Genomic DNA, 27,455 nt, shown 5'->3' on the forward strand with positions numbered 1-27,455 from the left:
TCTCCTTTAAGAGGCTCCTCTGTCCTCCACTCATTACCTGTATTAATGGCACCTGTTTGAACTTGTTATCAGTATAAAAGATACCTGTCCACAACCTCAAACAGTCACACTCCAAACTCCACTATGGTGAAGACCAAAGAGCTGTCGAAGGACACCAGAAACAAAATTGTAGACCTGCACCAGGCTGGGAAGACTGAATCTGCAATAGGCAAGCAGCTTGGTGTGAAGAAATCAACTGTGGGAGCAATAATTAGAAAATGGAAGACATACAAGACCACTTATAATCTCCCTTGATCTGGGGCTCCATGCAAGATCTCACCCCATGGGGTCAAAATGATCACAAGAACGGTGAGCAAAAATCCCAGAACCACACAGGGGGACCTAGTGAATGACCTGCAGAGAGCTGGGACCAACGTAACAAAGTCTACCATCAGTAACACACTACACCGCCAGGGACTCAGATCCTGCAGTGCCAGATGTGTCCCCCTGCTTAAGCCAGTACATGTCCGGGCCCGTCTGAGGTTTGCTAGAGAGCATTTGGACGATCCAGAAGAGGATTGGGAGAATATCATATGGTCAGATGAAACCAGAGTAGAACTGTTTGGTAGAAACACAACTCGTCGTGTTTGGAGGAGAGAGAATGCTGAGTTGCAACCAAAGAACACCATACCTACTGTGAAGCATGGGGTTGGCAACATCATGCTTTGGGGCTGTTTCTCTGCAAAGGGAACAGGACGACTGATCCGTGTACATGAAAGAATGAATGGGGCCATGTATCGTGAGATTTTGAGTGCAAACCTCCTCCCATCAGCAAGGGCATTGAAGATGAAACGTGGCTGGGTCTTTCAGCATGACAATAATCCCAAACACACCGCCCGGACAACAAAGGAGTGGCTTCGTAAGAAGCATTTCAAACTCCTGGAGTGGCCTAGCCAGTCTCCAGATCTCAACCCCATAGAAAACCTTTGGAGGGAGTTGAAAGTCTGTGTTGCCCAGCGACAGCCCCAAAACATCACTGCTCTAGAGGAGATCTGCATGGAGGAATAGGCCAACATACCAGCAACAGTGTGTAACGACCTTGTGAAGACTTACAGAAAACGTTTGACCTCTGTCATTGCCAACAAAGGATATATAACAAAGTATTGAGATGAACTTTTGATATTGACCAAATACTTATTTTCTACCATAATTTGCAAATAAATTCTTTCCAAAATCAGACAATGTGATTGTCTGGACTTGTTTCCACATTTTGTCTCTCATAGTTGAGGTATACCTATGATGACAATTACAGGCCTCTCTCATCTTTTTAAGTGGGAGAACTTGCACAATTGGTGGCTGACTAAATACTTTTTTGCCCAACTGTATATATATATATATATATATATATATATATATATATATATATATATATATATATATATATAAAACCTGTACTGTGGGGAGTGATAGCTCTTCCCATAATATGAGACTACATACAGCATACTTGCAAATTATGGCAGATTTACCTCTGGGTTTGCCATTTTCCATCGCTGAAAGGTCTGCGATCCCCCTTGCAGCTTTGCCACAGCTGCTGACAGTTTCTCCAATGTTTCTCTCTAGCTGTTGGGCAGCCACTGCTAATATAACTCCTATGCATGCTTGCTGAAGTTAAACTATCCTGGCTCCATTATCAGCTTCTTACAGATGGCGAGAGTGGGCCGACAGTGTGCACTGTACTGCAGGCAATGCACACGCAAAAATAAAAGATTGCTAGGAAGAAGGGGATTTTGGCAGAAGGGTCAGAGGAAATCTCCTACCATTTTTTAGGCTTTAGTTCCACTTTGAGTTTGAAAAATATATAAACTTTAGTTTGATTATGCATGCTTCTGACACACCATATTTTATTGACTTTAATCATTGACTAGGTGCTTTAAAAGAGCAGCTGGCACTACAATTTTTAGACACCTGGTGCTGGCAGTATATACACAGACTCCAGAAAATGGCACTATATTCTTAACACTTAGCAGTTTGTATACAACACATTTGCAGAAACCATAAGCTAACTCTATACTTTTTTCTTATATTATTCAATGGCATTATCTTTTTAAGTATCATGATTTGGCATTAAACATTTTAATTAAACATGTCTCCCAGTTTCTTATCATTGTTCACCGTATATGACCTTTACTATGTGACAGGTATATTCTCTGTAGGTCATAAAATGTAATAAAAACTTCATGGAAGGAAAAAAAAAAATTTTATTGATAAGAGCTGGTATTATGCTTTGCTAATAGCACCATAGACAGTTGGAATAGCCTTTTTAAAACACCCTAAATCCTACATTTACCTCATCTGCTAAAGGCAATCATACATTGCCATCAAGGATCACAAGGGCTCAAGCCTCGTACACACGATCGGATTGTTGGCCAACAGAGCGTCAGACTTTTGTCCAGGCGTGTGCCAGGAACTTGTCTTGCATACTAACGTCACACAATTGTCGGCCAACAAACACGAACGTAGTGACGTACTACGTGGAATTTCAGCTCTTGGGCGTCACCCTTTGGGCACCTTCTGCTAATGTCATGTTTGGTGAGCATTGATTCTGAGCATGCGTGTTTGTACTTTGGACTTTTGTGTGACGGATTTGTGTACACACGATACGAAAATCTGACAACAGACCGTTGTCCGCCAAAAATTTACTAGCCTGCCATCCAACATTTGTTGGCGGAAAGTTGGACAACAATTGTCTGAAGGAGCGTGCTAACGGTCGGATTTTAGGCAAACAGTCTCATCACACAATTCCCTGCCGAAAATTCGATCGTGAGTACGAGGCTTTACTCTCCCTCTCCAGACAAAATCATACAAACTTGTTTGTACAGTGCTACAGAAACATGGCTGCACTCAGCAGATGATCTGATGCATGTCACGGCGGATAGTAGTGGTGCTTACCAAACAAGAAAGCAAAGTATTTATTTAGACTACATTTCTGTACATAGGGCTTTCATAAAAAAAAAAAACAAAAAAAAAACAATTTTGTTTATTTTTTTATTTAATTAGACATAAACAGTTGTAGAAATTAAAATATTTGGATCAATGAAGAAAAAAAAATGCTTTCACAAAGTATTCACAGCGCTTCACTTTTTCCACATTTTGTTATGTTACAGCCTTATTCCAAAATGGATTTAATTCATTATTTTCTTCAAAATTCTACAAACATAATGACAACGTGAAAGAAGTTTGTTTGAAATCTTTGCAATTTTATTAAAAATAAAAACCGAGGAAAAATCCCATGTACGTAAGTATTCACAGCCTTTGCTCAATACTCTGTTGAAGCACCTTTGGCACCAATTAGAGCCTCAAGGAGTATGATGCTACAAGCCTGGCATGCCTATTTTTGGGCAGTTTCCCCCATTCTTCTTTGCAGGACCTCTCAAGCTCCATAAGGTTGGATGGGGAGCTTCGGTGCACAGCCATTTTCAGATCTCTCCAGAGATGTTCAATCGGGTTCAAGTTTGGGCTCTGGCTGGGCCACTCAAGGATTTTCACAAAGTTGTCCCATAGCCACTCCTTTGTTATCTTGAACTTTCACCCCAATCTGAGGTCCAGAGCGCTCTGGAGCAGGTTTTCATCAAGGATGTCTCTGTACATTGCTGCAGTCATATTTCCCTTGATCCTGACTATTCTCCCAGTTCCTGCCGCTGAAAAACACCCCACAGCATGATGCTGCCACCACCATGCTTCACTGTAGGGATGTATTGACTAGGTGATGAGCGGTGCCTGGTTTCCTCCAGACATGATGCTTGTCATTCAGGCCAAAGAGCTCAACCTTTGTTTCACCAGACCAGAGAATTTTGTTTCTCATGGTCTGAGAGTCCTTCAGGTGTCTTTTGGCAAACTCCAGGTGGGCTGACGTGCTTTTTACGGAGGAGTGGCTTCTGTCTGGCCACTCTACCATACAGGCCTGATTGGTGGAGTGCTGCAGAGATGATTGTTCTTCTGGAAGGTTCTCCTCTCTTCACAGAGAAAAACTGGAGCCAGTGCTGGGACAATGCCATTTGGTACCCAGGGCGAAGATGGCAAACTGCGCCCCCCCCCCCCCCCCCATTCTTAAGAAAGAATCAATGTTGTTTGAAAACAAGAATATACTTAAAACAATACAAATTCAATTATCACCCCACACACAGTATTTCACCCTTTACATGACCCCCCCCCCCCCCACACACACAGTATTGTTACTCTTATGCCTGCTAACAACCTGCCCAGGGCCGTCTTTAACCACTTGCCGACCAACGCATGACGATATACGTCACAATGGCATGGCTGGGCAGATTTTTTTTTAAAAAGTTTTTATTGAACAATTTACATTTTGAACATAGTTCTGCAAGTTACAAGGCAATACTGGAGAAATGGGCGATCGACTCGAGGAGCCTGTACCAACTGCTAGGGTACCCGGTGGGCTTACCTGAGCAGGAAGATCCAGAGGAGAGGGAGAAGGGGGCAATTGGTAGGGGGGTTCCGACTACTAATTAGCCTGGTGGTGCCTGCATCTTGGACGATCTATGGAGGACGCTAGTCAGGCCAGAGCCGTGGATATCCTGGTCCCTGGTGTTAACCTGTGTCCCTGCAGGGGGTGTCCCAGGTGAAATAGGGCACGGAGCCCCCTGGACGGGTGTGGGAGGGGTATGCGGTGCTGGCTTGCCGGAGCTATGCCGCAGCTGTGGTCTGTCCCCCGAGTCTAGTGACTTAGAGCAGTGGGGGTGATTGGACGGCGGCTGCAGTGGTGCCCTGGGGGGCGGGGACCGTGAGCAGAGGGGGTCGGAGGGATGGTGGGTCCTACCTGGAGGTAGGCCGGTGCAGACCCGGGAGGGTCGGGAGGGACCCGGTCCTGATACTGACCTGCTGGTTGGCGATCTGGGCTGAGCTCCGGTGGAGGGTGGAGATTGCGGCCCCCTGGGTGGACCATGGAGGCCGACAGGCTAGGCCCGAGCCGCGGGCTGTCCTGATGCTCGGCTCCCGGGTGGTTGTGGTCCCGTCTGCTGATTGGGCCCGGTAGGATGGAGTGCTCGGCTTCCGATGGAGGCTGGGGGGTGAGCGGCGGGCCGGCGTTAGTGGAGCTGGCCGGAACCGAGGTGTGTCCTGTGGGACTGCTCCGGAGGCTGACAGCTGAGATCAGCGGATAGCGTTCTTACCGTGATGGCGTGGTGGAGCGGTGAGCGGTGAGAGTGGGGCTGGCAGGGCGACGGGAAGGGTCCGGGGATCCCATTCCGTTCCTGGTCACGTAGCTGGGTGAGGGGGGTCCTGGTGTCCCGGTGACTATACAGCTGGGAGTCCGGGATAGTCCTGGATGAAGGAAGGCTAAAGGTGGCCGGATGGCCGGAGCTACTGGAAGCCAGAGCTTCACACGCACGTCTGCTCTCTCTCTCTGACGTCGCTCTCTACTCTACTCACTGCCTTGTGGGCTTCCCAAATCAGTCAGAGCTGATAGTTGGGTATGGACAACCACCCAAACATTTGCCTGTTCGGCCCTCTTGTTCAGCAGGAGCAGAAAATCTTATGCTGTGTACACACGGTCGGACTTGCCAATGGGATAACCTCCGTCGGCATTTCCCTACAGATTCCGATAAGTCCCTTGCCCACAGACCCCCACAACCATTGACCAGGGTTGTGGGGAAGAGGCCCATGTCATCAACATGGGGACAAAGTGCTTTGCCAGGGGGATCCCCCTGATAAAGTACCCACCAATGGTGAGGTCATGTGGCCTGGTATGGTTCAGAAGAGGGCCAGGCTGCATGCTCAGATTTAAATAGCTGGTATGGATTTTTAGGGGGACCTAATGCTTGCTTTTTTTTTTTTTTTTTTATGCGTAGAGTCCCCCTTAAAATCTGTACCAGATCCAAGAGTGTAGTAAGGATCTGTTTTTATGCATGAGGTACTCCTTAAAACCCAAAACCATGAGGGTCTTGTATGCGCTTTGGAGAGACTCTACACATTTTTTTTCATTCTTGCCATAGGATGTGCTACAACAAAAGTGATATTTACACATGTGTGTACAGGAAGATGAGGACATGAATATTAATGAGTGGTCCATTTTCACTTTTATAAAACTTTTATTTTCTACAACACTTTATTCACATTGCCTGATAAGTATCTTTAAGTATAATTTTGGTCCAGACATCAAGTTAACATTTACAGTGCATTATTATAGCTGTGTTTTTGTTTGTTTGACATGTTTGTTTACATTGTCAAATGTTGAAAAACCTTATTTATTCAGCATTAAAATCTCTGCTCACTTTCTTGTTTCACAAGGAATAAAAAAGTGAGAAAAAATCTCCCCAACCGAATCACAGAAAGAAATAAAAACTTGACAGTAATGTAACCTCATCCCCACTCTATCGGAATTTAAAAAAAAAAGTTTTGGGTGGGATTAGGCTTCAACTGCTTCTGGACTGCATGCGGGCAGCATGAGCAGGCTGAATGACATACCTGTATATCATCCAGCCTGTTCCAGGTTAGGGGCTAGCAGCACGCTGCTACTGTGACCACTGTGTTCAACAGTCACTGCAGATTACAATTACTGGTAACCAGGTACTGGGTACTGGGTATCATGTGATCACTATGATTGGTCAAAACGATCACATCCTCATTGGCCTACCTCACTCCAGTCAGTCCTCTCAGTCTATCATGAATACTGCTGCCAGACTCATCCACCTTACCAACTGTCCAGTATCTACCACCCAAATCTGCCAGTCCCTCCACTGGCTTCCCATTGCCCAATGAATACAATTCAAACAATAACAATACAAAGCCATTTACGACTCTGCCCTGAGCTACATCACCAATCTTGTCTCCAAATATCACCCAAACTGTCCTCTCTGTTCTTCCCAAGACCTCCTGCTCTCTTACACCCTTTTCTCCTCCTCCCATGCTAGTCTCCAGGACTTCTCCAGAGCCTCTCCCATCCTCTGGAACACATTACCCCAATTTTTCCAGGTATCTCCTACTCTGTCCACTTTTAAGCGATCCCTGAAGACTCATCACTTCAGGGAAGCCTATTCTGCCTTCAGCTAATAACCAAATCTTCTATTTCTCCCATGAGTTCATCTCTCACAGTTTTTAAGTTTCCCACCAGCCCATCCCTATTACATTGTAAGCTCGCAGGAGCAGGGCCCTCCTAACCTCTTGTATTGAATTGTATTGTCCCTTTATATTGTAAAGTGCTGCACAAACTGTTGGCGCTATATAAATCCTTTATTATAATAATCTCATGATAACAATGTAAACAAGCTACCATAAATGGATTACCATTTATGAACAGCTTGCTTACTGTTGTGACCTGTGATTGGCCCAAAGCAATCACATGCTACTTGGCTACCTGTACTATGTGATTAGCTGTAGATCACAAACATAAGCAACTTGTTCATGAATGTTAACCCATTCATAACAGCTAAAACTATGGCATATACAGTGATCATCGTTGTATAAGCAATAATCTTATACGATCACCCCCCCCCCCCACTCCCTCCCAGGGTGAAGTACTCTGATGAGAGGATGTACAAAAAAAAAAGAAAATGTTAAAAAAATGAAAACAAAAATGTCAAAAAAAGAAAAAAAATGTTTAAAAAATTGAATAAAAAATGATTTACATTTTTTCACATACTGTCCCCAATACCGCAGACTGTCTACTTTTTAAAAAGGGGTCATTTGGGGTGTATTTGTACTGTCCTGGTGTTTTAAGGGTGTCAAGAATTGAGATAGGCCAGTATCTCAAGTACATCAGGATTGATACATTTTCAAGCATATATACCATAGTTTGTAGACGCTATAATTTTCACACATACCCATTAATATATACTTATTGGGATATTCTTACCAAAGCCATGTTGGGATATTCTTACCAAAGCCATGTAGCAGAATACATTTTGGCCTAAATTTATGAAGAAATTTGATTTTACTGGATATGATATTTAAATTTATAACATAAAGTAGAAAATGGTGGGGTTTCTTTTCAAAATTGTTGGTCTTTTGTAGTTTATATAGCAAAAATATGAAAAACCCAGTGGTGCTCAAATACCACTAAAAGAAAGCTCTATTTGTATGAATAAAATTATATAAATTTCATTTGCGTACAGCGTTGCATGGTCGCGCAATTGCCAGTTAAAGTAGGGCCTGGTCATGAAGGGGGCAAAATCTTCTAGAAGTCAAGTGGTTAAAGAGGAAGTAAACCCTGGTGGGTTTTACTTCCTCTTTATTTCCCTGCAAAGGTAAAGCATAATGGGCTACTATGCATCGCATAGTAAAAGTTGCCCATTATGTGTCACCTATCTGACACAGAAGCCCGTGCTGTTACCGTTGTCCCCACGAGCAGGGAGCTTACATCTTTGCCCCTCTTCTTTCCTGGGCCGCGAACTCTGGCTCTGTGACTGGCCGGAGTCGTGTGATGTCACTCCCGCGCATGCACGTGGGAGCCGCCAGTCACGGCATGACCCCTAATAGAAACGGCACGATGTGCCCTTTCTAAACGGCGCATGCGCTGATGACATCGGCGCGTGTGCCGTATTCATCGGCGCTCATCCTTTTAGTAAATATCTCATAAACCATGGAGGTTTAGGAGATATTTCAAGCACCTACAGGTAAGCCTTAATATAGGCTTACCTGTAGGTAAAAGTGGTTGTACAGGGTGTACAACCACTTTAATAAAGATTTAATTAAAAAAAACATGAGGTGCATATGTTGAAAAATCTTTTAGGTATTACTGTAAAAAATGCACAAGAAAAGTCATTATTTCTCACCTGATTGGAACACATCTTGAATGTTTTTCCTCTTCTGCATAAAAGTCTTGATGTATCAATGGGCTGAAGCTCAGTTTCCAGTATCCCTTACAAAAACAAAGCAAAGTTTCCATATAAAGATGTTATAAGTGCTACTAGGAGCTACATAAACTCTACACATGGAAACTCTTATAATTATAATTATAATTATATGAGAAAAAACTTTAAAATAGATAAATAGATGGTCACACTTATTAAAACAATTTAAAATAAATTCCCAAATGCTATTTGATAATCCAAAAAATTGAGTAATGGTCAACAGGCTAATAGATTGTTTTCCAGTAGTAATGGTCATAACTTGGCCATCATTTTTTCCAAAGTATATTTAAAGCATACACTGATCAGCGATAACATTATGACCACTGACAAGTAAAAGGAGTTATTGATTATCTCATTACAATGGCACCTGAAAGTGGGGCGATATATTAGGCAGCAAGTGAACATGTTGTCCTTGAAGCTGATTTGTTGAAAGCAGAAAAAATGAGCAAGCGTAAGGATTTCAGTGACTTTGACAAGGGCCAAATTGTAATAGACAACTGGGTCAGAGCAACTCAAAAACTGCACAAAAACTTGTGGGATGTTCCTGGTCTGCAGTTGTCCAGACCTACCAAAAGCAGTCCAAGGAAGGAAAACTGGGAGACCAGCGACAGGGTCATGGATGTCCAAGGCTCATTGATGCACGTGGGAAGCAATGGCCTGCCTGTGTAGTCTGATCCAATAGACGAGCTACTGTAGCTCAAATTGCTGAAAAAGTTAATGCTGGCTCTGATTTAACCACTTGCTTACCGGGCACTTAAACCCCCCTCCTATCCAGACCAATTTTCAGCTTTCAGCGCTGACGCTCTTTGAATGACAATTGCGCGGTCATGCAACACTGTACCCAAATGAAATTTTTATCATTTTTTCCCCACAAATAGAGCTTTCTTTTGGTGGCATTTGATCACCTCTGCGGTTTTTATTTTTTGTTAAAAAAATTTAAAAAGACCGAATTTAAAAAAAAAAAAATTATTTTTTTTTATATTTTGTTATAAAATTTTTTAAAAGGGTAATTTTTCTCCTTCATTGATGTACGCTGATGAGGCGGCACCAATGGGCACTGATAGGTGGCAGTGATGGGCACTGATGGGTGGCAGTGATGGGCACTGATTGGTGGCAATAATGGGCACTAATCTTGTACACTGCTTTGTGGCACTGATTGGCACCACTGGTGGGCATTGTTAGGTGGCAATGGTGGGCATTGATAGGTGGCACTTGTAGGCATTGATAGGTGGCACTTATGGGCATTGATACGTGGCACTGGTGGGCACTGTGGGCACTGTGATGTGGCAATGTCAGGTTGCACTGTCAGTGGGTACTGTTGGCACAATTGAGGCACATATGAGGCATTATTGCCTCCTCCTCTTCGGGACCGATGTCCCTTGCTGCTGAGCTGGTGATCGGCTTTTTTTTCTCTTCGCACTGTCAGCCCGAGGTGAAAAAAAAAACGATCACTGAGCTTTTGTTTTGATCATGTGATCAGCTGTCATTGGCTGACAGCTGATCACATGGTAAGGGGCCGGGACCGGCCCCTTACACAGATCGGTGATCACCCGAGTCTCAGTGCTCATAATGTAATGATGGGTGCTCATAATGTTATGGCTGATAAGTGTATGACACAAATGAATATTGTTTCACAGTTATATCCTGTCATACAAAAAAACACCGACAATCTTCACCATATTTTAAGTGAGGACCTCCAATCAGTATTGAAAAGGCAAAGTTCATACCCCAACATTTACAGCTGTAAGTATAAGTTTGTGCAAAACCTTTTCAAATTCTTAGATGTAATAGCCAATGCAAACAAGCGTGGTTAGAGAGGCATAGTAATATAGTTCTCAGTCATCAGTAGAACAATTATTTTGTATAACTCAAGAGATCCTCCAAATAGTACTAAAGAAATAGAATTAGCCTACAAGTACTTCAAAGGTGCAACACATTTAGAGTTATATAGAGTTGAACGCAAAAAGCACACCCTAACATTAGATAAAGTCCTTAAAAAATGAGTAACAATTGTAGCCAGGCTCTGGATGGCAATAATATGGAGGTCGAGATTTTGCCATATTATTTATTTATTTTCCTGTGATATTGATGTAGCACCCTCTAGCTAGTGTGCTAGATGTAAATAGGTTTCTTAGTATAGGAAAATTGGTTTAGCTAAGAGCCAGGCCTGGCTTGAATCTAGGTCTGGGTTGAGTGACTCAGGGAGGCTGGATGACTTAGCAGCTCTGGTGTCTTCCCCTGTTTCTGTAACCTTGGAGAAGCTTCCAGATGTAGCGGGTGGAGGCTAGGAGGAGCTGCTTGGCATATTTATGAGGACCCCAGCTAATCCCCAGCAAATGGGCTGGCAGGGGGCAGGCCACCTCATAAATAGGCATGGGTCATGCCAACAGGGGCAGTCAAATGGAAGATGGAGCGCTGAGGAGACTGTCGGTAGCCCTTGAGGGTGCCCCTTAGTCTGGGGGGGTGACCTCAGGCCTGGGGCTCAAGTGCTGGAGGGACCCTCTATAACACATGGAGGAGTCCTATCCTGGAAGCATGGGAGCACGTGAGATGACAGCAGGTGCGGGAGATCTCCTGAAAAGTCAGCCAGGTGGGCTGGTGAGTGTCACTCTGGGAGGACTGTGGAGAAATTAGCCAAGAGGGCTAGTGAAAGGGGCAGCTAGACAGGTTGGCAGTGCCTTAAGAGGTGGTGCTGGGTTTAGTGACCATGGGAGGAAGTACTGGAAATGTGTTAGCTGTGTCACTCCAACGTTCTACAAGAATAGGGGCTGTGAGTCTCTGCTTGTAATGGGCTATTGCTACACATCCTTTTGGAGTGGCACAGCTGGGAACCAAGCAAGTGTGTACTGGAGGAAGAAGTTGGAGCTGTATATAGGCTGTATATAGAAGTGTCCCTTAAGTTTGCTCTGAAGACAAGCGGGATCCCATAATACCCCTATCCCCATCCAAGTTTATTACCTTCAATAAAACAAAGTACTGGACTGTTTTCTGACTCTGGGAGACTGTAAAAATTTGGTGTGCCTGGCTGTGCAGGGTGGGGGATCCTATTCTACTTGCCGCTCCTTAGGGGGTGTGCTACATTGAAGACATGACGCATCATTCTCTCTGCAATCATTAGGGGGAGAACTAAAACTAAGAGAACCCATAAGAGATTTTATGCAAGAGACTTGGAACTTTGGGATGTGTAAACCAAAAGCAACAGCCATGTAATAGAGCACCTGGGCCTACATATCCTGGAATGCTTTGGAGGCGGAGTAGGGGCCGAGGGGAGCTTAAGTAGAATTGCCCAGGAAAAGCCACTCTTTTTGCTGCAGGAGTCTGGGAGCCGGGTCCAAAGGACAGTACCACTAAGTAGGCTGAGCCAGACGGGCTCAGTTTCAATCAGTGGTCAGAGTATAAAACTGTCAGCAGTTCTTGTCAACTACAAAACTTCTCCTTCAGTGCTGTCGAGATACCACGGGTGTGCAAGCCCATGACTACAGAATGCTGGATTGGTGAAAACTCCAAACTGAAGGGGTGTTTTTCATCACCAGAGCAGAACACTGAGTACAGGAGTCAGTGAGAGAGCTGGAAGCCCATGCTTTCTTGTTGCTATACACTAGATCCGCTGACAGCAGAAGCTCATTCCCACCTAGTCTCCCAGCTATTGGCACTGCCATACACCTGCCGAAATGTCTGTGCCTCCGCTAGTGATACTCTATATCAGAGATATGCAATTAGCGGACCTCCAGCTGTTGCAGAACTACAAGTCCCATGAGGCATAGCAAGACTCTGACAGCCAGAAGCATGAAACCCAGAGGCAGAGGCATGATGGGACTAGTTCTGCAACAGCTGGAGGTCCGCTAATTGCATATCCCTGCTCTATATGTTGAAGAATGTTAATGCTATATTTAATGCATGTGGTAATAGAGTGGTTATCTATTGATCATATTCAAAATACAGAATGCTGTCTTCTACTATTGACTTTCTACTTGTCTTTCTAGTAAAACATTATCGCTGGGTGACAGACATTGCCTGGCAAGTTTGTGAGACTATACAGGCTATTACCTCGCCAGGGGGGGTCAGAGAGGTTGAAACTCCTGAGGAATCTAGGGCTGAGAACAAAAGAACCCATCCTATTCAGCGGCTCCTACGGGGGTGGTGTTACACAAATAAACAGCAAAATTACGATTTTCTATCTCTGAGTTGCAGCCATGTAAGCTTCGGCGATTTAATCGCTATAATATGGCTGAGAATATAACATTTTTGTGGCATGAAGGAGTAGCAGTTCCATTGGTCTATGATCTTGAATCCATGTAAATCTAGGGTTCACTGCAAGCCTCATGTAGATCAATACTCATAAAACCGTGAAGTAACCATTCAAAATGCATGCGAAACAGAATAAGAGGTCTCAGCCATGTTAAGCATGTGCCCTTAGAGTATTAGGAGACATATAGAAAAATCAATTTCATCCACTATCACAGAGGATAATGATAATAAATCAAACTGGATAGTTGTACGTCACCTGTTCCCATCACAGGCACTGCATATATATATATTTATATGTAATAAAATAGACTTTTATATTTAATGTTTTAAGAATTTGTTTGATTTAACTCCCTTTTTCAAGTGGTATCTTTTGGTTTTAAGGTGTCTTTATCTGCTATTGATCAACTGTTCACTGGTTCATAGTTCTTTATTGCCAATATATACACTATATTGTCAAAAGTATTTGGACACCTGCTTTTACACAAACATGAACTTTAATGGCATCCCAGTCTTAGTCCGTAGGGTTCAATATTGAGTTTGCCGACCTTTTGCAGCTATAACAGCTTCAACTCTTTTGGGAAGGCTGTCCACAAGGTTTAGGAGTGTGTCTATGGAAATGTTTGCTCATTCTTCCAGAAGCGCATTTGTGAGATCAGGCACTGATGCTGGATGAGAAGGCCTGGCTCGCAGTCTCCGCTCTAAATTTATCCCAAAGGTGTTCTATTGGGTTGAGGTCAGGACTCTGTGCAGGCCAGTCAAGTTCCTCCACTCCAAACTCGCTCATCCATGTCTTTCTGGACCTTGCTTTGTGCACTGGTGCGCAGTCATGTTGGAACAGGAAGAGGGCCATCCCCAAACTGTTCCCACAAAGTTGGGAGCATTAAATTATCCAAATTGTCTTGGTATGCTAACGCCTTAAGCCTTCCCAGGAGGGTTGAAGCTGTTATAGCTGCAAAGGGTGGGCCAACTCAATATTGAACCCTACGGACTAAGACTGGGATGCCATTAAAGTTCATGTGTGTATAAAGGCAGGTGCTCCAATACTTTTGGTAATATAGTGTATATATATATATATATATATATATATATATATATATATATATACAGAGGAGTTTACATACCCTGGCAGAATTTATGATTTCCTGGCCATTTTTTAGAATATGAATGATAACACAAACAACAACTTTTTTTTCACTCATGGTTAGTGTTTGGCTGAAGCCATTTATTATCAATCAACTGTGTTTACTCTTTTTTAAATCATAATGGCAACAGAAACTACCCAAATGACCCTGATCAAAAGTTTACATACCCCAGTTCTTAATTCCGTGTATTGCCCCCTTTAACATCAATGACAGCTTGAAGTCTTTTGTGGTATTTGTGGATGAGACTCTTTATCTTCTCAGATGGTAAAGCTGCCCATTCCTCTTGGCAAAAAGCCTCCAGTTCCTGTAAATTCTTGGGCTGTCTTGCATGAACTGCATGTTTGAGATCTCCCCAGAGTGGCTCAATGATATTAAGCTCAGGAGACTAAGATGGCCACTCCAGAACCTTCACTTTATTCTGCTGTAGCCAATGATAGTCGACTTGGCCTTGTGTTTAGGATCATTGCCATGTTGGAATGTCCAAGTACGTCCCATGCGCAGCTTCCTGGCTGATGAATGCAAATGTTTCTCCAATTTTTTGATAACATTCATCTTGCCTTCAATTTTGACCAAATTTCCTGTGCCTTTGTAGCTCACACATCCCCAAAACATCAGCGATCCACCTCTGTGTTTCAGAGTAGGAATGGTGTACCTTTCATCATAGGCCTTGTTGACTCCTCTCCAAATGTAGCATTTATGGTTGTGACCAAAAAGCTCAATTTTGGTCTCATCACTCCAAATGACTTTGTGCCAGAAGGTTTGAGACTCGTCTCTGTGCTGTTTAGCATATTGTAAGTGGAATACTTTGTGGCATTTGCGTAGTAATGGCTTTCTTCTAGTGACTTGACCATGCAGCCCATCTTTTTTTTAAATGCCTCGTTATTGTGCATCTTCAAACAGCCACACCATATGTTTTCAGAGAGTCCTGTATTTCAACTGAACTTATTTGTGGGTTTTTCTTTGCATCCCGAACAATTGAAACAACTGAAATTGTAGTACAGTACTTTTGATCAAGGTAATTTAAGTAGTTTCTGTTGCCATTATGATTTAAAAAACAAAATTTTTGGTCTTTTTTCGTTTTTTTAACAATCCTGCTGTTTTAATAAAAAAAAACAGCAGGATTAAACACCACCAAAAGAAAGCTCTATTTGTGGGAAGAAAATAATAAAAATTTAATTTGGTTAAACTGTTGCATGACTGCGCAATTGTCATTCAAAATGTGACAGCGCTGAAAGTTAAAAATTAGCCTGGGCAGGAAGGGGGTAAAAGTGTAGAAGTATTGATGCGGTTATCGATGCCATGTCACAGGTGTGGTGATGACGAATTTTGCTGTTTATGGTAATGTGGGTGCACCTGCAATTAAAAATCCAACCTGCTTGAATCTCTAGCTTACTGGGCAGTCTTCCATAGCTATCATAATCTCGTTTTTCTGCCTTGCTGCCAATGACAAAAAAACATTTATCTACATCCAGAGCACATTGCAGAAGGGAAGTAAAGCATTTAGGCTTTACACAGCTCCTTCAGTTACATGTGGTCCTAAATCTTGTTTGGCATTGGTAGCTGAACTTTTAGTAAGAGGTAGGTAATATCTTTAAAATATAGGCCAAATGCAGTAGTTGGATTTATAAGTGGGATACCATATGTGTAATGCTACCCTTTACTAGGGCTGCAGTCCCAGGTTCTGTTCCCGCTAGTGCAGCAGCAAGGCAAACAGCAACTTCACACTTTGATTCCAGACTTCACAGTCCATACGGGTTGCCTTTTTAAAGTTTGTTGCAGTAATAGGGTTCAGGAGCTGTGGAATAGTACACATTGCTAACAGGAACAATGAGGACTCTTCCTTGTAGTAGCTCTGCTGAACAGTCCTTTAAGCAGTGGGATAATAAGTGGACAGTACTGGGGGGCTGTGGGCACCAATCACCCAGGCAAGCCACATACTTGGTGCAGCAGGGGTGATAAAAAGCAACAGTCACTGAAATTCTTCCTCCCTTTGGGTCGGTACTTAGAGTGTTCTTCTAGCTTGGAAGGTTACTCTTTGGTTCCAGCATACAGGCTTCCTCTGTGAACTCCCAAGGCAGGTCTTCAGTGGCAGCCCTCCTTAGTCCCTGAAAAGGTTTTGTGGCTAAGCAGGCCCTCTTGGCATGGATGGGACCCTGATGAGCAAGCTGGGCATTCAGCAGGACAGCCAGGAAGGCAGGCAACCCTCCCTGCTGGGAACTTCTCCTGCTGAAGAAGAACACTGCTCTCAGAGGCTCCAGACTATTTACGCATTAATTTAGCCCCCCAACCACCTTCTGGAGAAAACCTCCCCAGGTATTTGCTGGAATTACAATAATATTCAGGCTGCTTGTTTGCCTCTCCCACTCACTATGTTCTGGAAAACTCCAATAAACAGGGGGCAGCAGCCAGGCGTGCAGCCTGCAGAGCCCAGAGGAGCCTAAAGCAATCACACCCACAGCTCGCTGGTTACAGGAGAGCAAAACTAAATTTCCCAAACCAAAAAACCTAGAAGCCTAGCTAGGAGGGTGGTGCAACATAATAAAGTGTTGGAGCACATTACAAGAAAGAGGTGGGGTCATAAGAAAGTCATAATGTCATTACATTGAATGTGGTGGTTCAATGGCTTTGAAATGGTCTTTACAGTGTGATGAGAACGTAGCTGCCTATTGTTTGCTATGGCCCCCACTGACACTGCTATGACAATCTACCATTGTCTGATCAAAGTTGACATATTTATATTTCTATCTCTATCTCACAGTATGCTTCTTTCCCTTTACTCACCAGTGAGTAGCCTGTGAGTAGTTTGCTCTTGCTGGGGTTGGGTAAGGAATCATCCAACCTTTTCTTCAACCTGAAATAGATGCACAGTTTATTCGGAATGATTGGTCAGTAGTGAGCACCGTTCTGTGTAACTTGTTCCATAGTTTACTGACTTTCGCAATTGACCACATAATCCTCTAATCAATCACTAATAATGTTTGGTCATGTAGATAATGTAATTTGAGGTCATCCACGTGGTTTTGCCCATGGATTGCTCCTCGTTGTTATTATTTACACTCACCTCTTGTAATGCCTGAATGCAAAAAATGCTAACAGTGAACCAGTGACGGAGATTATAAAGACAAATATGCATATGATCTCCTTTGTTAAAACTGCAAAAAAAAAGACAAAATAGAATCTTATTATGGGTACATTTAAAAAAGCAAACAGCATTCTGTAATATGCAACAATCAATGGTAACTAATCAGCAATTTTTATTGTTTTGAATGTGCTAAAATGATGAAAATTAAGATACATTATACAATACAAATAGGACTTTCACGCTTCTATAATCCACTAGTAAGCTTCTGTTATTCACCGACATGTAAGATTCTTGTAGTAATTTTAGACTCTCACTGGACTAACTAACCCAGCACAAGTATGATGAAAATTAAGACTTATGCCGCGTACGCACGAGCGGACTTTCCGGCATACTTGGTCCGGCGAACCAGAGTCCGCCGGACAATCCGACCGTGTTTAGGCTCCGGCGGACTTTTCCAGCTGACTTTTTCCCAAAAGCCCGCCGGACCTACATTTGAAACATGTTTTAAATCTTTCCGTCAGACTCTGGCGCAAAGTCTGCTCATCTGTGTGCTGGTCCGACGGAAAGCCCGCTCGTCTGTATGCTGGTCCAATGGACCAGATACGACGCAAGGACAGGGTATTGCATTTCGTGTTCGCGGCAATAGGAAAAACAAATTTTCCTATTGCAGCGAGCTCGGGTCATACCAGGCCCTTAGGTCTGGTATGGATTATAAAGGGAACCCCCTACACCGAAAAAACGGAGTGGGGTCCCCCCTAAAATCCATACCAGAACCCGATCCGAGCATGCAGCCCGGCCGGTCAGGAAAGGGGGTGGGGACGAGCGAGCGTACCGTACCAGGCCGCATGCCCTAAACATGGGGGGGTGCTTTGGGGGAGGGGGGCCCCCCCACCCCAAAGCACCTTGTCCCCATGTTGATGAGAACAAGGGCCTCTTCCCGACAACCCTGGCCGTTGGTTGTCAGGGTCTGCGGACAGGGGGCTTATCGGAATCCGTGAGCCCCCTATAATAAGAGGGCCCCCAGATCCCGGCCCCCCACCCTATGTGAATGAGTATGGAGTACATGGTACCCCTACCCATTCACCTAGGGAAAAAGCGTCAATAATAAAACACACTACACAAGTTTTTAAAATAATTTATTAAACAGCTCCGGGGGGGGTCTTCCTCCGGCTTCGGGGGTCTTCTCCCGGCTTCGGGGGTCTTCTTCCGGCTTCGGGGGTCCCTCTGGTTCCTCTTCTCCCGGTGTCCGGTTGGTTCTTCTCCGCTCCCTCCGGCCTCTTCTCCCAGTGTTCCAGTTCTTCGGCCGGCTCCTTTGCTGTCTTCAGGCCGCTCTTTTGCCAGCGGAGGTCCGGACTTCTGGGCTTCTTGTCTTCTTCCCTCTTCTCTTCTCCAGATGTTGACATGACGCTCTCTCCGGCTAGACTGCTCTCTGAGCGCTCCGTTGTGACTTATATAGGCGGAGACTCCGCCCCTTATGATGTCACAGTCCCTGGGCATGCTGGGACTGTGACGTTTTAGGGGGCGTGGTTAAAAAAACGCCAAAAATGCAAAACGCTTCAAAAATGCAGCAAAAACGCTGTAAAAACGCTGTACTTGCGTTTTTGATGCTGGTCCATTGAATTTTATTACATGCAAAATGCTGCATTTTGCATGAAAAAAATCCTTGACCCTTTCCAAAAATGCAGAGGTACAAAAATGCATTGATGTGAACATGTTCCATAGGAACCCAGGTTAAAAAATTCCCATGCATTTCTGCAAAATGCATCAAAAAACGCGTTACTGTGAATGGAGTCCTAAAAAAACAGTAAAAAAAAACCCCAAAAATGCAAAACGCGGTTAAAACGCTGCTCAAAAACGCGGCAAGCACCACAAAAAACACTGCAGAAAAACGTTCAAAAGCAAAATGCATAGATGTGAATTGAGCCTTATGCCTTATGCACACTGAGCCCGGGTTCACACCATAATTCGCTGCGGACTGCACAGGAGCGATGTGCGTCCCTGTTCACCGTTTCAGGGATGAATCAGGGCCGATTCTATGCCTGAATTCGGCCCTGAAACGCAGCCAAAGACGCACAGCGTTTTTGTGCAGTGCGCACCGCAGCCGCCCCGGAGATATGTGAACCGGCTCCATAGGGAGCCAGTCACATTCTCCTGCTATGCGAATTAGATGTGCGGAAACGCACATCTAATTCGCATAGGTGTGAACCCGGGCTCAATGTTATAAAAACACCAGTAACCTTAACTATAGAAATCTGTAGCTGTAGAATGTGTTTTGCTGCGTTTTTGAAGTAGCGTTTTTTAGCTATAGCGGTTTTCAGTGTTTTTTTTTAGCTGTAGTGTTTTTCTGTGTTTTTTAGCTGTAGCGTTTTTTTGGCTTTTTTTAGCAAAACTATATTCCCACAAAAGCTTATGGCTCGAAAACGCTGATTAACGCTGAATAGCCAAGTCTTTCAGCATTATCAGCATTAGAGCTTTTTTACAGCTGAAAAACTCCTTTTAAAACCCACTAATTCTGAGTTTTTTTCCCAGCCAGAAAACGCCCCTGCCAAAAAAATGCTAATAACAGCCTATGTGTGCATGGACACATAGGATAACATGCCGGGGAGTTTACTGGCTGCAGAAAAAAAACATCTGAAGCCAAAAACAGCAGCTGTAAAAATGTCCAGTGTGCATGAGGCCTAAAAAGTCATCATATGACAGGGCTTTATTCCTACTTGCAGTTTTTTTCTCATTAAAATGGAATGGGCTTCAGTTGCTTCTGAATCCTGTAGCAACTAGTGCAGTTGCAGTCCAGTAGTATTGCACTGCAATTCAATTTTAATTGCACCACAATTCCCATATACAGTCCAATATAGCACATAGGGCACCACAACACACAGATGTGAATGTGATGTGATGAGTTCAATGTATAAAATTGCACGGGATCTATTTTTGGTGGATTATGGGGTCAATTCAATTATTGAGATAAATACTGCATGAATTTTAAAATTAAAATAACTCATGTGGTATTTATCTCAAAAGTAGTCAATTCACTAAAAAAAAATGCGTTATTTAACAAATGCATTAAATATTTATGTTTTGCGTTATTTAGCACTTAAATTTTGCGTTATTTTTGGTGTTTTTTGCATTTTTTTGTTTTTTTTTTTGTTGCAGGCTAACACTGCACCAGAAGGCACACAGCAATATTGTGAAACTATCAAAACATTCTAGGATGATTTCATGCACAAAACGGTCTCCCTCTCATTATATGTTACAATTTATTTTCATTCCTGAACTTAGAGAAGAACATTTTTACACTGTTACATTGTATGCTGTTCACTTCTTGGCCAGTGCAAAGTCCCTCTAATTGTTACTTTGTACTTTTCTAAAATACCGCCAGCAAACATCAGGTGATCAATAGAATGTGTGTATTTTTTAGTGAATTGACTTTAATGATTTATCTCATGTTTTTTTTTTTTTTTGCGGTATTTACCTCACTATTTCAACAAATGTGTGGTATTTACCTCACAATCAATGTTTTACTTTGATAAATTGACTCTTTTATTATCTCATGCGATATTTCCAAAAAATGAGTCACGTGATCTTCATATTGCATGTGGTAAACTTTAACGAATTGACCCCTATGTGTGGTGACAGCAAATTCAGAATGAATGCTGCATGCCTCAATGTACAAAAATATGTGCGTAAATATGCAAATTCTATGGTGTGAGCCAGTCCTAAAGCTGTCCAAACATGGATCAAAATGTGGCTGGTTCAGCAGGGGCCAGCCGCATTTTGATCTATGTATGGACAAGCTGGTTGTTCAACCAGCCTGCCTAATTTTTCCTAAACAATCAGTGCTGCTGGCTATAGCCAGCAACACTGATCATTGTAGTCTGATGGCAGGGAATGCTCCCCATTATCAGAATACAAAGACTAAGTGGGAACGATTCCTCCATCATGTATGACCAGCCTAAGGATTTAGAGGGTAAGTGTTAGATTACATTTAAAGCTGAACTGTGTATTTTCACTTAAATCTTGGTGTGCATTGTATATTCCGTCCCAGATCTGTACAATAACCCAGCGTGAAACTTTGCCTCTGTGCAGCAGCATCCTGTAATAAAAACCAATTACTGCTGCTCTCTCTCCTTGTGCAGAATGACAGGTCTTGTATCTGCCCCTTCCTGTAGTGGGAAGACTTGCTGGGCCCCTCCCACAGCTTTACTCTCTGCATTGGCTATTGGATTCACAGGACTGATGTCAATGCTTTTTTACAAGGTAATATCTGGGTTTCTAAAGGTATTTGATGCACACCAAGTGGATTTATATCTTTTACATTTCTTATTTTCTTAATCACCAGAAGTTAAAAGAAAATTGCTTTCTAACAAGGACTTTCATGTCCCATGGACCACTGATTTTTTTGTGTGTTATACACAGTTAGGTGTTTGTGCAAATGACAAACCTTGTCCCATGTACTGCTGTACCTTTAGGACACATCTAGGCACATTTAAAATCCTGCTGGGGAGTGGGAATGGAACAGTATACACTTCAGTATTTGTGAAGCAGTACACTCCCAAACCCCAAATGTAGCAGTTTGGGTGAGCTTTGTATCGGGTCAAATCTTAGGCATCCTCCAAGGCAATGAATCTACACTTTCAACTGTTTGTCAGAAAAGTTCAAATGAGCAAAGCCCTAAAGCCTCGTACACACGATCGGATTGTTGGCCAACAAAACCGTGGACTTTTGTCCGAAGGGCGTTGGCCCAAACTTGTCTTGCATACACACGGCCACACAATTGTTGGCCAACAATTACAAATGTAGTGATGTACTACGTTGTTTTTCAGCTCTTTAGCGCCACCCTTTGGGCTCCATCTGCTAATTTCATATTAGTAGAAGTTTGATGAGTGTTGATTCGCACTTTTCATTTCGCACTTTTCAGTTCATTCTGAATGGCCCTTGGTCAACCAGCCATGTTGCGGAATCGGAGGAGATAACATGTTATTTATTATTGGCCTTGGAGTTATTGTAATAGGAATAAAAGTGACACCATTTTTTTTAAAACAGTGTAAAAAAAATAAAATAATGTAAAATAAATAATAAAAATAGAAAAAATTAAAAAAAAAACTCCATCCCGACGAGTTCGCGCGCAGAAGCGAACGCATACGCGAGTAGCGCCCGCATATGAAAACGGTGGTCAAACCAAACATGTGAGGTATCGCCGTGACCAGTAGAGCGAGAGCAATAATTCTAGCCCTAGACCTCCTCTGTAACGCAAAACATGCAACCTGTAGAATTTTTTAAACGTCGCCTATGGAGATTTTTGAGGGTAAAAGTTTGACGCCATTCTACGAGCGGGCGCAATTTTGAAGCATGACATGTTGGGTATCAATTTACTTGGCGTTACATTATATTTCACAATCTAAAAAAAAATTGGGCTAACTTTACTGTTGTCTTAATTTTTTATTCAAAAGTGATTTTTTTCCAAAAAAAGTGCGCTTATAAGACCGCTGCGCAAATACGGTGCAAAAAAAAGTATTGCCACTTATTCTCTAGGGTGTTAGAAAAAAAAACATATATAATGTTTGGGGGTTCTAAGTAATTTTCTAGCAAAAAAAACTGTTTTAAACATGTAAACACCTAAAATCCAAAACGAGGCTGGTCCTTAAGTGGTTAAAGAAGAAGAGAATGTGCACTAGATTTCATAATTTGCCACGTTACGAATGTTAGATCTCCATTACGAAGGCTAGTTTACAAGACCGACCGCTTCTGGCTCGTCCTTGCTTCAGAGCATGCGTGTTTGTACTTTGAACTTTTGTCCGACAGACTTGTGTACACGCGCTCGGAAAATCCGACAACACACATTTGTTCACGGAAAATTTGAAAACATGCTAACGTTGGTTAGCTAATTTGTCTATGGAAAATCCGACAACAATTGTCCGAGGGAGCATACACACGGTTGGATTTACCGCCAACAGCCTGTCATTGAACATTTCCTGTCAGAAAGTCCAGTCGCGTGTACGAGGTTTTACAGTGGAAAAAACTGACAGCAGGGTCAATAACAACACACATTAAAAAGGTGATAAGAACAGAAGCAGTATGAAAAAATTGTCAATCACTGGCATTACCGAAGGATGTCTTCCAGGAACAGCTGTGGCTCCATACACTCCATGGGCCATTATACAGAGACTTTTCATCAGGCTTTGCACGCACCTTGGCTGTGTAGTGAGTGGAGCCCTCAAGTTTAGAAACTGGAAAGTAATATTCAGGTAGACTACCAGAGACATTGACCAATGAGTAAGAAGGACATTCTTGTTCTCCCTAAAGTGACATACAAACAATGATTAGGATAAGGGCTCTTGCACGTGCCCGTATATTAGGCATATGGCCGTACAGAGTAAAAACGCTTGTTGTGGAAATGTTATGTTTTGAAAAATATGCATGTACACGTAAGCGTGTAAACTCGAGTGCTGGCGTTTACGCACGTATATCTGCGTATGGTATTTTTTGTAATGTACTGTATATCTATGGGCAAAAATACACAGCAGCGGTAGCTCCTGAAAACCACAGCAACGAGCTTAATTTACTCTGTATGGCTGTAGGCCAAATAAAAGGCCATAATTAAGAGCCCTAATTTGTGCATGTACTGGCTGTCTGAAGTATGGTGATTGAAAAAGATAAAAGAACATATAAGAACATGTAGTATATAGAAAAAAGATGAAGTAGGACTTGGAATAATAATAATAAAGAAAATGACACATTTTAAAGATAATTCAGTTATACTATGCAAGATTGTACCTCCTTCCAGTAACACAACTGGTATGTTAATTGGATAGTGGGAAAGTCAACCTTTGGTGGGTTCCATCTCAGTGTATAGCCATTGTTTGACTGGTCTTTTATTTTGAAAGCTGTAGGGGACTCAGTCTGAACTGCGACAGAGAAAGATAATCTAATATGTAGATTCTGACAGGAGTATGTCTGTGATCAGACTTTACCTGGAAATTAAAGGTTTAGACAAAAGAATGGTGCAACAAGAAGCAATACTGAAGTGACCTGGACTTTCAAACCTAACAATGAGGATTTATTTATTTATTTCAGGTACTTATATAGCACCATCAATTTACGCAGCAATTCACGCTTTATATATACACTGTACATTCACATCAGTCCCTACCCTCAAGGAGCTTACAATCTAAGGTCCCTAACTCACATTCATACATACTTGGGACAATTTAGATAGGATCCAATTAACCTACCAGCATGTCTTTGGATAGTGGGAGGAAACCCACAGAGGTACAGGGAGAACATGCAAACTCCAGGCAGGTAGTGTTGTGGTTGGGATTCAAACCAGCGACCCTGCTAGGCGAAAGTGCTATCCACTACACCACTGTGCCACCCAGGATAGCACACCTTATAAAAAATAATTAGGATCTTAATAGTGGTAAGGTTAGATTTTGTGGGAGCAATCATTATGTAACACCACAGGCATTAATGGTGCAACCACCTTTAACATAATAATATGGTACTATTGGTTTCTTGTCATCAGCCTGCTCCTTGGTTCTGCTAAACAAGAGGAAAGTCCAAAATTTGGGGAAATTTATACATCTTCATAGTGGTAACTATACTGTATATGAAGAGGACTGGTGTGGGCGAGGAGCACATTAAGCACACTTTAGCCTTTAGTGCTAAAGGACTTTGTCCTAGCATGGATAGAATTCACTCTACCACCACCTATCAGAGGCAATATTTTGGAGAAAATATGAATCCCTAAAACTCTGTTAAACCCATGCATCCTCTAATAAATCTTAATACTAGTAGCTATAATCCACAACATAATCAAAACTATACTCACTATTCTCACAGGCTTTCAGAGTTTTCACCTCCTCTTGCATTCTGACTTGGATACTAAAGGAATTGTTTGCCTGAGATGAAGGTACCTGCAGTGAACATCTGTACTGTACATAAGGCACGCTGTCTTTAGTTCCAATCATCTCAACAATACATGACTTGTTTCTAGAGAGAAAAAAACATGGTACATTTGAAAAATAAATGAATTCAGAGTAATGTAGAGTATGTAGAGTAGCTCAAATCTCACAAAGAGACAATGCTGTACTATGCTGCAATATCTTCTCATTAGATTTGGGCTACTCTGCACTACAGTGGCCAGGGAAATGTGAGTAGACTAGCAAACTATTTTTTCCTACATGTAGCCACATCCCCCCCACGTCCTGTCATCACCCAGCCAAGAGAGGTGCTGTTTGGAGCTGCAGCCATCTTGCAACTTTTGGAAGCTCTTGATGCTTATGTTCCAGCCTGAAGCCTGACCGCTACACTTTAAATCAAAAACTCTGCTTCAGCTAGCCACATGCCTGCTGAGCCCTGCAGCCTCACTGTGATCCTATGGAGGTCTAGGACAAGCCTTGATCCACTTTTATCTGTTGTTTAGAGCTATCTGCAGGAGTTTTTTACTGCGATACTTCGAGAGGGATTACCACATATTCTGTAAGGCGCCTATGCTGCTGTAACGGTAGCCATTTGTTCCAGTGAGTTTGCAATTCACATGATGATGGTGGTTCATTCGTTTGGAAGCTATTTGTTATACACCTTCAAGTTCACTGGAATGGTAGCATCACATCCATACTTTTTATCCTTTCATGCATTTGGATGAAGCTTTAGTACTATATGTACCTAATTATGGACTATCTGCACTTATGATTATTACTTTTTTGCAGAAGGGAGTTTAACAAGACTCGTGGCCACTCATTAAAATTAGAAGAAAAGAGGTTTAACCTTAAACTACATAGAGGGTTCTTTACTGTAAGAGCAGCAAGGATGTGGAATTCCCTTCCACAGGTGGGGGTCTCAGCGGGGGCCATTGATAGTTTCAAGAAACTATTAGATAAGCACCTGAACGACCGCAACATACAGGGATATACAATGTAATACTGACATATAATCACACACATAGGTTGGACTTGATAGACTTGTGTCTTTTTTCAACCTCACCTACTATGACTATGACTTTACTTTAAATATCTAGACACTTTATTTGTATTGTCACTTTTTTACTCAATGTGATCAATTTCATGCTATTTTAGGTCGATGTGCATGAATCTTTTGCATTTATGATTGCTCTAATTATTATTATGGTTTAGTCATTCTTTGGCACTACACTTCATATTTACTGTATATGGTTTTGAGGTTTGCTATACTACTCATGTGTTAGCCGCCTTTTTTTATATTACTGATTTTAACACAGTGCAGAATTTTGCACTATATCAAATATTAGGTACTGCCAGATCTCCCGCAGGTTTCTGGGCACACATAATGTGTTTATTACCTCTAGACTTAAAAGAGCCCCAAATAAACTGCAAAAGATTGAGTTGTGGTATCTGAAATATGTGAGCAGGGATAGGGACCAGAAGGAACCTGAAAGCATACAACAATTTGGGAAAATAATTCATCCTGACCGTGTGAACCCTACTGAACCACGATATAGGGAAATGTTGCAAAATTTCAGTAGGGAGTTCAACTGTCTAAAAAGGGATTTAAAATTGGCTTGGTAGAGGGATTCTTAAGGCAAAGTACTTGACAATTGAAATAAGTAGAAGTATTGTAAAGCTGCAATTGTCTGACTTAGTTGGATTTACAGTAAATGCAGTCCAAAATGGGCAGCAAATTCATCTAGTTAAATGAGATTTGAGGGAAGGGGAGGGCGATATATGGACTAATAAGGGACAATAGTATGTTGTCCTCAAATAGCATGAGCTTGTGGTTGACCCCAACAGTTTCAATGCCCCTGATGTCAGCATGTTTCACTTCTGCCAGGGGTTCAAGTTCCTCTCCATATAGGGAACAATGAGGATTCAAATCCATAATATCTGAGTTTGGCTTGAGGAATACTATAATGGTGCAGCAATCCATGTCATGAATTGGGAACCAAAGCCCAAGTGGTGAAATACTGCTTCTAAATGGGACCAGGAGGTATCAAAAGCTTTGGAAATTTTGTCCAATGAAAGTAACAACATCTCTTTCAAGCGTGAATGAGCAATATGGTTAGATAATAATAATAATATCTTGCAAGTGCTATTCTCTGTCAGTGGCCTAGGGACAAATCTCAGTTAGTCTTTCTTAATCAATTAGGTAAGAAAGGAATAAGGC

At 42.5% G+C, this 27,455-nt stretch overlaps 1 protein-coding gene across 5 annotated transcripts in view; it reads right to left on the bottom strand.

Moving 5' to 3' along the window:
• Positions 1-27,455, bottom strand: part of CSF2RB (colony stimulating factor 2 receptor subunit beta) — a 94,104-nt gene that overhangs the window by 12,280 nt on the left and 54,369 nt on the right. For 4 of the 5 annotated variants that reach the window (XM_073592495.1, XM_073592491.1, XM_073592490.1 and 1 more), the window contains 7 exons: positions 25,147-25,307; positions 24,093-24,223; positions 23,423-23,615; positions 17,298-17,388; positions 17,018-17,087; positions 8,769-8,854; positions 7,850-7,903 (listed from right to left, as the gene is read on the bottom strand). In XM_073592495.1, the coding sequence (XP_073448596.1) occupies positions 7,850-7,903; positions 8,769-8,854; positions 17,018-17,087; positions 17,298-17,388; positions 23,423-23,615; positions 24,093-24,223; positions 25,147-25,307 (786 nt within the window). The remainder of the gene's footprint in view (positions 1-7,849; positions 7,904-8,768; positions 8,855-17,017; positions 17,088-17,297; positions 17,389-23,422; positions 23,616-24,092; positions 24,224-25,146; positions 25,308-27,455) is intronic. The other variant, XM_073592492.1, reaches the window with a different exon arrangement.

Source organism: Aquarana catesbeiana, linkage group LG07 (genome assembly GCF_042186555.1).
Source record: "Aquarana catesbeiana isolate 2022-GZ linkage group LG07, ASM4218655v1, whole genome shotgun sequence".
Classification (NCBI taxonomy): Eukaryota; Metazoa; Chordata; class Amphibia; order Anura; family Ranidae; genus Aquarana; species Aquarana catesbeiana.